The following is a 12,458-nucleotide window of genomic DNA, read 5'->3' on the forward strand; positions in this document are numbered from 1 at the left end:
AAAAAAAAAAAAAAAAAAAAAAAAATTACAAACCATTTGAATTCAACTTAAAATTTTGTGGTAAAACTTGTTTGGACATCCTAGATAATTCTGAATAATCACCATGTTTATTTGCAGTATAAAGGAATTATTATTTCAAATTATTCCTCTTCTCATGTAATAAATGTTTAATGAGGCCTTGTACTAAAGGGTGTGAAAGATACACAGACAATGATTTCTAATATCAAAGTGCCTTCTAGTGAAGCAGAAGCAAATTAGCAGTCATAAGTGAAATTTTCATTCCTACATTGATTTTAAAAGAAAATACTTTTCTCAAGACCATGAGATTAAGTCAGTGACTTTATCTGATATCATAAGAATCTTTCTCACCCACAGGTAAATAAAATCTACTGACTGAACTATAGTTTTCATTTTCCACACAGCATCATGGAACAGAGGTGGAGACAATTTAAAACAAAAGTTATTCTTAAATACATGGCAGCCTAGGGCCAGGAAGTATGTTTTTAGGCTTCGTTACTTGCACTTGGATGAAAAATAATGACACAATATAAAATCCACCTTATAATGAGCTGGGAATCTGTATGCTTTGCCTAATCTATTTCCCTTTTAAATTGCATCATGAAACTCACTCCATTTTAAAAGCACATGGCACTCTCTTAGGATAATTCAAGATGAGTCCATTTTGTAATTCATTCTGGTAAAAAGACTGGCAGTTATGTATCTGAATTTCAAAAACTTATCTAAATCAGAATGCAACAAGATACAGCAGATAGAACAGGCTGGGCGAGGTGGCGCAAGCCTGTAATCCCAGCACTTTGGGAGGCCCAAGGCCCAAGCAGACAGATGACTTGAGCTTAGGAGTGAAACGAGCCTGAGCAACATGGCTAAAACCCATCTCTACAAAAAAATACAAAAATTAGCCAGGCATGATGGCAGGTGCATATAGTCCCAGCCACCCGGGAGGATCACCTGAGCTTGGGGAGGCCAAGGGTGCAGTGAGCGGAGCCAAGATTGGGCCACTGCACTCCAGCCTAAGCAACAGGGTGAGACCCTATCTCAAAAAAAAAAAAAGATACAATAGATAGAAAGAAAACCAACATTAAACAGATAACAATGACGAACATTTGTTAATTATAATGTGTCAAACCTATGATAAATGTTTTCCTCGCTGCAATCTCACAAAGACAACAGGGAGGCCAGGTGCAGTGGTTCACACCTGTAATCCCAGCACTTTGGGAGGCTGAGGTGGGAGGATCACTTGAACCTGAGAGGTGAAGGTTGCAGTGAGGCAAGATCACACCACTGCATTCCAGTCTGGGTGACAGAGCAAAGCAAGACTACACCAAAAAAGAAGAAAGAAAGAAAAGGAAGGGAAAGGGAAAGGGAGGGAAAGGGAAAAAAGGGAAAAGGGGGAAAAAGGGAAAGGGAAAAGGAAGGACAGGACAACAAGGTTAAGTACTACTATTATCTCTAATTTACAGATGAAGAAATTGACTCTTAGAGGTCACACAACTAATCAGTAACAAGGCCAGACTGCTAACACTGATGTTCCCGCTTTATTATTATTTTAAATAGGGATGGTATCTCACCATGTTGACCAAGCTGGTCTCAAACTCCTAGTCTCAAGTGATCCTTCCATCTCCGCCGCAAAGTGCTGAGATTACAGGTGTTAGCCGCTGTGCCTGGCCCAGAGTTCCTGGTTTTAAACACTATTTTCTGTTTCTTCCCAGTCTAAGACATCAACAGGGGAGAGTAGATAATGCTGTCAATAAATTAGAAAGTAGTTCTGAACTGACAAAAATACTTTTACATAACTGTCTCTAATTCAAACTTCGTTTTATTCTGAGACGGAGTCTTACTCTGTCACCTAGGCAGGAGTGCAGTGGCACAATCTCAGCTCACTGCAAACCCCACCTCCTGGATTCAAGTGATTCTCATACCTCAGCTTCCAGAGTAGCTGGGATTACAGACATGCACCGCCACACCCAGTAATTTTTGTGTTTTTAGTAGAGACAGGGTTTCGACATGTTGCCCAGGCTGGTCTCAAACTCCTGGACTCAAACAATCCACCCACCTCGGCCTCCCAAAATACCAGGATTGATTACAAGCATGAGCCACCATGCCCATCTTCTCATCCAAATTTCTGCCTTCACACTGCTAAAGCATAAATAGACTAATCGATTTATTCCCTTTTCTTTACCTTAATTGTTAGCTGTTTGAATTGAAGTGAAAGTAGGTAGCATGAATGAAATTTTTTAAGCGGTGGCTCATGCCCCTAATCACAGCACTCTGGGAGGCTAAGGCAGGGGCTTAGGAGTTTGAGACCAGTCTGAGCAACACGGCAAAACCCTATCTCTACAAAAACAAGAAGCCAAAAAATAGTCATGTATGGTAGTGTGTACCTATAGTCCCAGCTAGAGGTGCAGAGGCAGAAAAATCGCTTGAGCCAAGGAGGTCAAGGCTGCAGTGAGCCCTGTTTGCCCACTGTACTCCAGCCTGGGTGACAAAGTGAGACCCCATCTTGACGAAAAAAAAAAAAATTGTCTGGCCAATTCACAAAGACTCTAAAACTTGGAACAGACCTGAAATTGTCCGGCTCCTAAACTGGTCAACATAGCACAGGAGTAAACAAATCACTCTAGATTGTCAGAGCTGAGATTTACTTCCCTGTATTATAATCCAGCCCTCCTGTGTTTCAGAAGGTCTTGCTTCACTCAAAATTTTCTCCATAACTATTCCTTAATATATTCTGAAGTTTATTTAACAAATCAGGTTTTCAAGGCACTGTAAAGGCTTTGTTGCAATAGCTGCAATTGGATTCACCAAAACATCAAGCAAATCCTATTTGTACATATCAACCATGTTGTTTTTCTAACCCTTAAAGGCCACCATGTGAAGCTGCTGCCTGGGTATTGTGGTCTCTTGAAATGGTCTTGGTGAAAAAACACACCTTGGATAGAGATCAGTGTAATTAACTCCTGTTCACAGACTGGGGTTTCTATTCTCTTCTAGGTCCAACTATAATTCCTTCCACGAATGTAAAGTCTAAATAGGTAACTATTCTATCTCCTATGTAGATATCTAATTTATGAGGAGTCTAAAAGTGAATTGTCAGTACTGAAAAGAAAATGACCTGGGTTCTGGTCCCAGGTACGTGATCATTAATTGTACAACTCTGTCATTAGGCTACATGCATCATGTAACGAGTAGGTTGGAGAAGAAATGTTGAAAGTCCCTCCCAGCTACAAAGTTTTAATTCATAACTTAAATTGCTGTCACTTCCTATTCTAGGTTAAAGAACGTAAGACGCAGACACAGGTTTCATATTACTATGGCATGACGCAGGGCCATACCAAATTAAACTGGCATTTCTTCATGTTCCAACTGCTACCAAAATGTATTATTTGTATGTTAGGCTGCAGCGTGGTCAAAAAACAACAGATTTTCTTGGCGCGCTCTGTACATATTGCATGTTGACAAATACGGTGCTATCTCTAGCAAATACTACAAATAATAACTGTCAATTTTTAGCAACTAGCAACGCGCATTATTAAAAACAAACACAGCCTCTCATCTATAAGTTTCACTTCATAAAACATGTCTTTTGAGTCTTTGTTTCCATATGTGTAGCTCCACAATATTTTTGCTGCAGAATATAAGGAGAATTACATAGATCACTAAAGTCCACAGATAATCTCAAAACCTTCTGTTAGCCAATTGTTCAATCCCTTCCACCGCTAACCTATTTGCCAGAGATGCTAACAAATGGCACAGTCAACTGGTTTGAGTTTCATACACTTTTCCAGACATGCTTGCTTTTTAATGGCCTATTCAAATAAGGGATTTATTTCTCTTAATTCTAAGTCTTTGAGAATTTGACCAAGAAGCATGAAATGTTCAATTCATTCTTTTTTTTTTTTTTCATGTCATAAGTTTATTTACACACATATCTAGTATGCCATGTGAGTTTGATCCATTTTCCAGAGACTGCACTTCTTAAAATGTTCTTCATATCTGTTAAATGGATGAGCTGAAACATCCTTATTTTTTAAGCAGTTGGTGTCTTAATATTAAGAAGGGTGTAGCAAATGCGGATCCAAAGTACATCATGGCTAGTAATCGCCACTTGTTTTCCACTGAAAATGGCAAATTCTTCCCAGGACCCTCCTCATAGTGGCTCCTACGGACCGCAGAGGTTGTGAACCTCCGGATGCTCTGGCCCAACATAGCGCCGCTGGAAGCTCTGCGAAAGGCGCAGAGACCGAGGACGGAAGAAATGGCGGCACCTCACCAAAACCTTTTCTTCACGACCTTGTTCCCCTGTGCGCACTCAATTCATTCTTTAAAATTGTTGCTTGGGGCGCCTGTTGTCCCTGATTTAAACCTACCCATTGCTTAACCACTTGTATCATTCCTGATTCTTTTCTGTCTTAATGATTCTGTGCTACACTTCTCTGCATGTGCTTTTGATTACTGTTTTTCTGTATTGTTTATTGTGTATATTTTAATTATCCAATAACTCATTTGATACATAGTGTCCATGAACTTATGAAAAAAAGTGAAAGCAAAAATGATTCTCCCCAAAACAGAGTTGCCAAGAGAAAATTTTGAAAGCTTGAAAACTTTATGAAGCCATTAATATGAACTGATATGATATCAGTTAGATTCAAAGACACTTAGGATTACAGAAATTAGTCAGGCATGGTGGTGCATGCCTGTAGTCCCAGCTACTTGGGAGGCTGAGGCATGAGAATCACTTGAACCCGGGAGGCAGGAGGCTGCAGACAGCAGAGATTGGGCCACTGCACTCCAGCCTGGGTGACAGAGTGAGACACTCTCAGGAAAAAAAAAAAAAAAGATACTTAGGATGAAGAGAATCCCAACTCTTTATCTCATAGATAAGAAAACCAAAACCCAGGGAGAGGCTAAGTGACTTGCCCAAAATGATACACATAACTAGATACATTTATGATCTTATATATAAAATCACAAATTATCACCAGGAACGGTTCTTTCCACAGTTAAGAATAGCCCCATGAAGTCTGTTCCCAAAACCTGTGCAGGCAGCCACAATGGCAAAATTCCATATCTGGGCCAGATGCAGCGGCTCACACCTGTAATCTCAGGATTTTGGGATGCTGAGGTGGGCAGATCACCTGAGGTCAGGAGTTCTTTCAACATGTGTTTCAACAAGTTGAAACTCCGTCTTTACTAAAAATACAAAAATTAGTTGGGCATGCTGGCACATGCAGATAATTTCAGCTACTCTGGAGACTGAGGCAGGAGAATCACTTGAACTCAGGAGGCAGAGGTTGCAGTAAGCCCAGATCACACCACTGCACTCCACCCTGGGTGACAGAGGGAGATGCCTTCTAAACAAACAAAATTCCGTATCTGAAGTCATTCCTTTAGATCAAAAGATTATCTCAAAACTTCTGAGGCCAGGCGGATCACCTGAGGTCCAGAGTTTGAGACCAGCCTGACCAACATGTTTAGTAGAGACGAGGTTTAGTAGAGAAACCCCATCTCTCCTAAAAATACAAAATTAGTTAGGTGTGGTGGCACATGCCTGTAATCTCAGCTACTAGGGAGGCTGAGGCAGGAGAATCGCTTGAACCCGGGAGGTGGAGGTTGTAGTGAGCTGAGATCGTGCCATTACACTCCAGCCAGGGCAACAAGAACAAAACTTTGTCTCAAAAGAAAAAAGTCTGAGATAGAGATGTTACTAGAGAAAATGGGAGTGAGAAGAGAAAATAGAGTGTTAGGTTCTAAGTTGGAAGGTTAAAAAAATACATATAATCAAAATGACTCTTAAAATCACCCACAACTAAGTCACCTATAAAGTCCAATATGTGTGTTTATTCATTGTGTTTTTCTTGGGACGGAGTCTTACTCTGTCAGCCAGGCTGGAGTGCAGTGGTGCAATCTCGGCTCACTGCAACTTCTGCTTCCCAGGTTCAAGCAATTCTCCTGACTCGGTCTCCAGAGTAGCTGGGACTACAGGTATGCACCACCAGTCTGGCTTGTATTTTTAGTAGACACAGGGTTTCACCATGTTGCCCAGGCTGGTCTCGAACTCCTGGTCTCAAGTGATTTACCCACCTCGACCTCCCAAAGTGCTGGGATTACAGGCATGAGTCACCATGCCTAGTCTAGACTTATGTCTTAATGAGTCCCACAAGCTGGGTTTTCCTTCAGCAATAAAACAATTTTTTTTATCATCAGATAAAGTTACTGGGTATAATTTAACAAGTAGGTTGTTCCAAATACATGTTAATTAATTAGTTAATTCATTCATTCATTCATTCATTTGACAGAGTCTCACTCTGTCACCCAGGCTGGAGTGCAGTGATGTGACCTTGGCTCAGTGCAACCTCCACCTCCTGGATTCAAGTGGAACCACAGGCACACTGGGACCACAAGTGCACGCCACCACACCTAGCTAATTTTTGTATTTTTTGATAGAGACGGAGTTTTTCTACCAAAATATTGGCCAGGCTGGTCTTGAACTCCTGATCCCAAGTGATCTGCCTGCCTCAGCCTCTCGAAATGCTGGGGTTACAAGCATGAGCCACTGCACCTAGCCCCAAAACACATACCTTTAAATAACAGACTAGCACTCTGTGAAGGTACAGAAAAACGAGAGCCTTGTCTCCCATGCTATCCTTACTAAGGGGCCTATTCTCCCTGTATTAGATAGCTGGCCACATGCACTATTTACCTGTTATTTTTCTCCCACTCTCTTCTTGATTTGCCTAGAAGTATCAAGTGAATTTGTGTCATTTAATGTGTATATGATCTGACTCCATGATATTCCCTTATTCCCACGTTTGTGTATGGATGTAGTGATCTAGGTTAGACACTGGTTGTGTAGGTTATTGGAGGAGGAGGTAAAGCCTAGACACAGGGCAGGGCAGGGCAGGTGCAGTGAAGAGTCCTAAAGCAGCCTAGGGACTCCTGTGTGTGTGAAGGGAGAAGGGTTAAAGGAAATTGGGAGAAGGTCACTTTCTGTGGGACAGACTTAGTTCTAAATATGATTTTCACCATGTATATAATTTTTCTTTGGTTTGAATTTGATAGACACATTGCAACGCATCCCAGTTCGCTGATTTTCAAATAAGGAACTTGATCTCCGGCAAATGACCTTAGAGCAAAGATAACGAAATCAGCATTTGGAAGTGCATTTGCCAATTAGTGCTCCAGGCGGCAGAAAAACCAGACCGCCACCCCTTGAAGACCTGCCACAAAGAGACATGTGGAAAAACTGCACAGAGAAATGGTGGTTGTGAACAAGAGTACTGCCTTGGAATGAAAGGTTTTAGGCTGTGTTGGACTCACTAAAAAAAGAAAGGTTCATCTCATTAGAAAGTTTACCTGGCTCTAAGGAAATAATTACTTATCTGCTAACACAAGTTCCATAGCAATGAAACATGTTCCTGTAAGTATAAATTATCACAATTCCAGGCAGATAAAAATCTGTGTCTCCTGAACAATGTTTAGTTTAACTTCATTATAGGGGTCAGCTTAAAGGTAACCTAAGTTATCTTGCATATTGTGTTTGCTGTGGCCACAATGAGTTGGTCTGGATTCACACTGGATGATACAGGATTTCTCTATGGTCCTCTCAGACTCAGGCATTTTCACAACTTGACCACACAAAAGAACACTCAGGCTGCTCCTCCCTTGCTCAAGGCAAGTACAGTGATGCCTTTCTCTGTAGCCCTTTCATAAGACTGTGCATAGACAAACACAGGTGTGTACATAACAATCTTTATAAACTTTGCATTGAATGTGTCCAAGAACAGCGGGGACCCCAACATTCCATCCATTGTCTCAATCAGGAAAGCTACTCCTGAGACGTCAGGAAAGAGGAGAAAAAAATTCAACTAACATATATGTTTATGAAACACTTCAGTAGCAAAACCAAATACTTGTACTGGAGAGAATACATACATATATATATATATATATATATATATATATATATAATTTATTTATTTTTTAATCACAATGCATGGAAAGTAAAAACAATTAATCAGACTTAATTAGGTTTCTTTCATTAGTTGACAATGTAAACGGACTAAAACTACTACTCAAATATTTAAACCTTCATTTTACATGCAAGTGGCTTCCAGCAAATGATAAAGCAATATTCCCATGTGAGTGTGAAAGATGGCACTGAATTCTGGCCCATTATAAAGGAGGAGTCAGATTCCACTAGTCACTGTTTCGTTTAACTGCCAGGCTTTTAGGGAGCTATTTAATAAAAGGGGAACTCGCCCTAATAAATTGTGAGCGGTGTAAATATCTGAAATAGCCTGCACTCAATGAGGCTGTGGACCGCTTGGTGTTCATAGACTTTACAAAAATGATTCTGTAGAAAAATTACATAGTGACAATCATACCATTTAAAAAGAATCAAGACGATGATAATAACAGCTGGACAGGGTCCCCCACTGCTGCCTGCTTCCCATTAAGTTGCCCAGCCCAGCTGAAGGTGGTTTAGTTAAAGTCAGTTCTCTCCCCACCTGAGATTCGGGCCGGCAGCTGGCTAGGGGAAGTCACCCGGCTTCCAGCTCCCCGTGGGTTTGACGGAACTAGGATTGGAACTGGGAACTGGCTTGTAGGAAGCCCGGGTGGCTCAGCCAGGGCTCGAGCTGTCCCCTCACCACCTTCCTCCAACGCAGACACCAAGTTAGAAACGCAACTCCACGAGCACAATGACAAGAAGGCACACAAAAGGAGCAAGGCAGCCGCTCCCATCCTTACCTTTGACTTGACTTTCATACTCGGCTATGATCTCTTTGTCCTTCTTGAATCGGCTCGGGGTGGACATTATCCAGCTGTTCCGGGTTTCCTTTCAATGGGCAAGTTCTGTTCAGCGGCCACAACCCCGCTCTCCTTAGAGAGGCAGAGTTGTACTCCCACACGCCGGGAACCCAGAGGCAGCGCCGACCCGAGGGAAGGGAGGAGGGAGAGGAGGAGGAGGAGGAGGGAAAAAGGAGCGAGTAGAGAGGACTAGATCAACCCGGGCGCCGGCACCATACTCTCGGAATTGAGCTCCGTCGGTGATCCCAGGGGATCCCGGGGGTCGGGACTGGAGAGGCCGGACGCGCAGGCAAACTCCAGCGAGCGAGTAGTGGGGGACGTCTCCCTGCCCACCTCGCCGGGAGCCCGGCCACTTCCTCTACCACCGCTGCGCGGGCGCGGGGCTCGCGCCGGCGCTCCACACCATTGTTCGAGACCCGCACCGAGCGCCCGGGACAGGGCCAGGAGCCGAGGGCAGGCGCCGGGAACGCGCCCAGCTAGGGCGCCACGACCCTCCCTTCCTGCCTCCTGCCGCCGGCTCCGGCGTTCAATGGTCCCGCCCGGGCCGGGGATGCTGCTGCCACGGCCGCAGCTCCTCCGCCCGCAGACACCGCCGCTACAGCCCGGCAGGCGAAAGGAAGCGCAGTCCTAACGCGAGTCCCCGCGGCTGCTGGGAGAGTGAAGGCGGCGACGCTCAGACGCGCCCTGGGCACAGGTCCGGCGGAGTTTAGGTCTCCAGAGCCGGCGCCGCGAGGGGCCTCTGCCTCCCTGGCCGCGGGGCGCCGAGGCTGCCTTTCTCCGCGTCTCCCTTTCCGCTGCTGCCCCCAGGAGGCCGCTGGTGACAGGCACACTCGCACACGCACGCGGGAGCCGCGCCCCCGGCGGCCGCAAAGTTGTGGGTGCGCACACGACTCGCGCCTCGCGGGCGCCGGGCGAGCAATCTGCGGGCTGCGGCGGCCTGGGCGGCAGCTCGAGACTCCTCCGAGCCGGGCGGGACTCGCGGGAGCGGACGGCGCTCCGGGCCGTGCCCTTCTCCGCCCAAGCCTCCGCCCCTGCTCCGCGAGGAAACGCGGGGCTGGTCCGGGAAGATGGATGCCTCTTGTGGCCAACCGCAGCCCAGCCCCGCGCGCAGAACCCAGGAGGCCGTGGGCGGCGCCCCCCGCACCTCCCTCCGCCGACGCTCAGCCCAGCCTTTGGCCGCGGTCGCGGCTCCAGGAGCAGGAAAACCCCTTCCCGACCTGAGGGACCGCCTTCGGGCTCTGGAGGGGGCTCTGGTGGGGCTTTTGCCAGAATCTAAACGGGAAGTCCAGAGTTGGGTGTCTCCATGACAGAAAGGGGTGTTACTCCTAGACGGGGAACCCCGATAGAAAAACTGAACACTGAATTGTGAATGACCTGGTTGTTAATCCAAAGAGCGAGAAGCTTTTTAATCGAGACTGAGAAAAACACCCACCTTGAACTCCATATCCTCTGTTCTTACAAGTGCTAGGGAGGCTAGGATGGTGGGAAAGCAATGGCATGGGAACAGGTCACACTTAAGGTGTTGTTAGCTTACTTATTTATTTACTAAACTCCAGATTTTATTCCCATTTTACCAGTTTTTTTCCCCTGGTGTCATTTTTTTCCGTTTCAAGATCCAACATAGGATACCACATTGCATTTAGTACTTTAACGGTTGGGGTTTTGTTTTGTTTTGGTTTTGAGGGGGGTGGGGGGTTGAGATGGAGCCTCACTCTCGCCCAGGCTGGAGTGCAATGGCATGATCTCAACTCACTGCAACCTCCACCTCCCGGGTTCAAGCAATTCTCCTGCCTCAACCTCCCAAGTAGCTGCGGCTACAGGCACCTGCTACCATGCCTGGTTAATTTTTGTATTTTTAGTAGAGACGGGGTTTTTTGCCATGTTGGCCAGGCTGGTCTTGAACTCCTGACCTGAAGTTGATCTGCCCACCTCAGCCTCCCAAAGTGGTAGGATTACAGGTATGATCTTCGGCGCCTGGCCATGTTTTTCATATTTTACAAGATCTATCGTATATAGTCTCGTTTTATTTTGTTTGTTTGATTTTAGTACAGATGGGGGTCTCTCTATGCTGTCCAGGCTGGTCTCAAACTCTACTGTCTAGAATGAAGAATTTACCTTGCTATCCTTGCATGGTTCAGGTATTGGATTTAAGTTCTTTAAATCCATCTTTGCCAGCCTTGTAAAAAATTTTTATTGTTTTTATTTTTTGTAGAGATGAGGCCTTGCTATATTGCCCAGGCTGGTTTCAAACTCCTGGCCTCAAAAGATCCTCCAACCTCAGCCTCTCAAAGCACTGGGATTATGGGCATCAGCCACCACGCCTGGTTTTGTTAGCCTTTTTGATTCACGCTTACCTCTTGAGATATTTACTGACTCCTTTCAAATCAATTCTCAAATGTTATGGGCCTGATTTATCTAAATGATGTGTTCAAAGATGTGTCCCCTTTCAAGTGTTTCCCTGCAAGATCTAAAGAAAGCAGGAACTTTTAGACTTTGATCATTTCTTCATGTATTTAGTGATCGGCTTTCCCGTTCTTAAGTGTGTGCCAAACACCAAGCTAGGAACTAGGGATTCAGAGATTAAGACTTCCGGAAAGGATCACACAGTCTATTGTTGTATAAATAAATAATTACAAGCAGAACAATAATGCTGTAAGAGAGAGAAATGCTCCCAGTCTTGGGAGCACTGAGGATGGAAAAACAAACTGCATAAGAGGTTTGGGTGTAAGAGTTCGCAGAGGAGTGGTATTTAAGCTGGATTTAAAGGATGAATTGTAAGTAGCTGGCAACCTTAGAGAGGAAAAGGGATGCATTCCAGGGAAAAGGAAGAGTGTTATACTCCAGAGGAATTGCAAATAGAGTGACAAGATATCTTCCACTAAGATACCAGATCTCTGATAGATGGTGAAAAATAACCAAAATAATTTAATATATGCATGTGTCAGCTGACAGTGTGTAGACATTGTTAATTGCACTGCTTTTTTAAAGTATAATTTTTAGGAAGTCTTTTTACTTTACAACAACAAAATATATGTAAAGAAAAAAATGCCAATTTTTTTAAGGTTTTTTTCATTTTACCACACAGGAGGTTATACTATGGCACCCCTAGCTGCCCTTTTTTCACGTGGAGCTGTCTTATGTGAGTGTATGCTGAAGAGCCAGAAAGTCCAAAGCAGAGGCTGGAAAGGAAGGTTAGAGCCAGCTGGGAGAGTCCTCCTGTGCCATGCTGAGATCTTGGACACGGTTCTGCAGACAGCAGGGAGCCTTTTAAGTAGAGAAGTATCACGATCAGATTTGTGTTTTATAAAGATAACTGTTGGCAGTGTGGAAGGATGGGTTAGCCATGGAGAAAGAGACCAGGCAGGCAGCCCACTTAGGTGATAATCATAGTCACATCTAAATGGGATTCATATATATCCATGGTGCTGTTGAGATTTGTTTCATATTTGCACCTGGGAAGCACAAGTTGAGAGCAGATATTGCAGTGCTTAGAAATGAATTGTTGCCTGAGTCTAGACCTAAACCAGTGTGGTACAAACAAGCCCCAGAGACAGGGTGCCCAGAAGTGAATCCTAAATCTGCTGTTTCCTAAGGGATCTGGTAAAAATTACTATTTCTCTCTAGGTCCT

General features: G+C 44.4%; 2 protein-coding genes across 3 annotated transcripts in view; both read right to left on the reverse strand.

The window, feature by feature from the left end:
• SRGAP1 (SLIT-ROBO Rho GTPase activating protein 1) overlaps positions 1 to 9,743 on the reverse strand; it is a 324,767-nt gene extending 315,024 nt beyond the window's left edge. For both annotated transcript variants that reach the window (XM_017507317.2, XM_017507316.2), the window contains exon 1: positions 8,770 to 9,743. In XM_017507317.2, coding sequence (XP_017362806.1) covers positions 8,770 to 8,836 — 67 coding nt within the window. In that variant the 5' untranslated portion in view covers positions 8,837 to 9,743. The remainder of the gene's footprint in view (positions 1 to 8,769) is intronic.
• Positions 3,909 to 4,324, reverse strand: LOC108288406 (cytochrome c oxidase subunit 7C, mitochondrial-like). The gene has a single exon (XM_017507322.2). It carries the CDS (start codon positions 4,225 to 4,227, stop codon positions 4,042 to 4,044), a length of 186 nt encoding a protein of 61 aa, XP_017362811.1. The 5' UTR covers positions 4,228 to 4,324; the 3' UTR covers positions 3,909 to 4,041.
• Positions 9,744 to 12,458: the final 2,715 nt, after the last annotated feature.

The sequence above is a fragment of the Cebus imitator genome, unplaced genomic scaffold, assembly GCF_001604975.1.
Source record: "Cebus imitator isolate Cc_AM_T3 unplaced genomic scaffold, Cebus_imitator-1.0 Scaffold372, whole genome shotgun sequence".
NCBI classification, from domain to species: domain Eukaryota; kingdom Metazoa; phylum Chordata; class Mammalia; order Primates; family Cebidae; genus Cebus; species Cebus imitator.

Excerpts from the sequence above, each read along its gene's own strand:
- LOC108288406 (XM_017507322.2), bottom strand. The coding sequence starts at position 4,227 with ATGTTGGGCCAGAGCATCCGGAGGTTCACAACCTCTGCGGTCCGTAGG.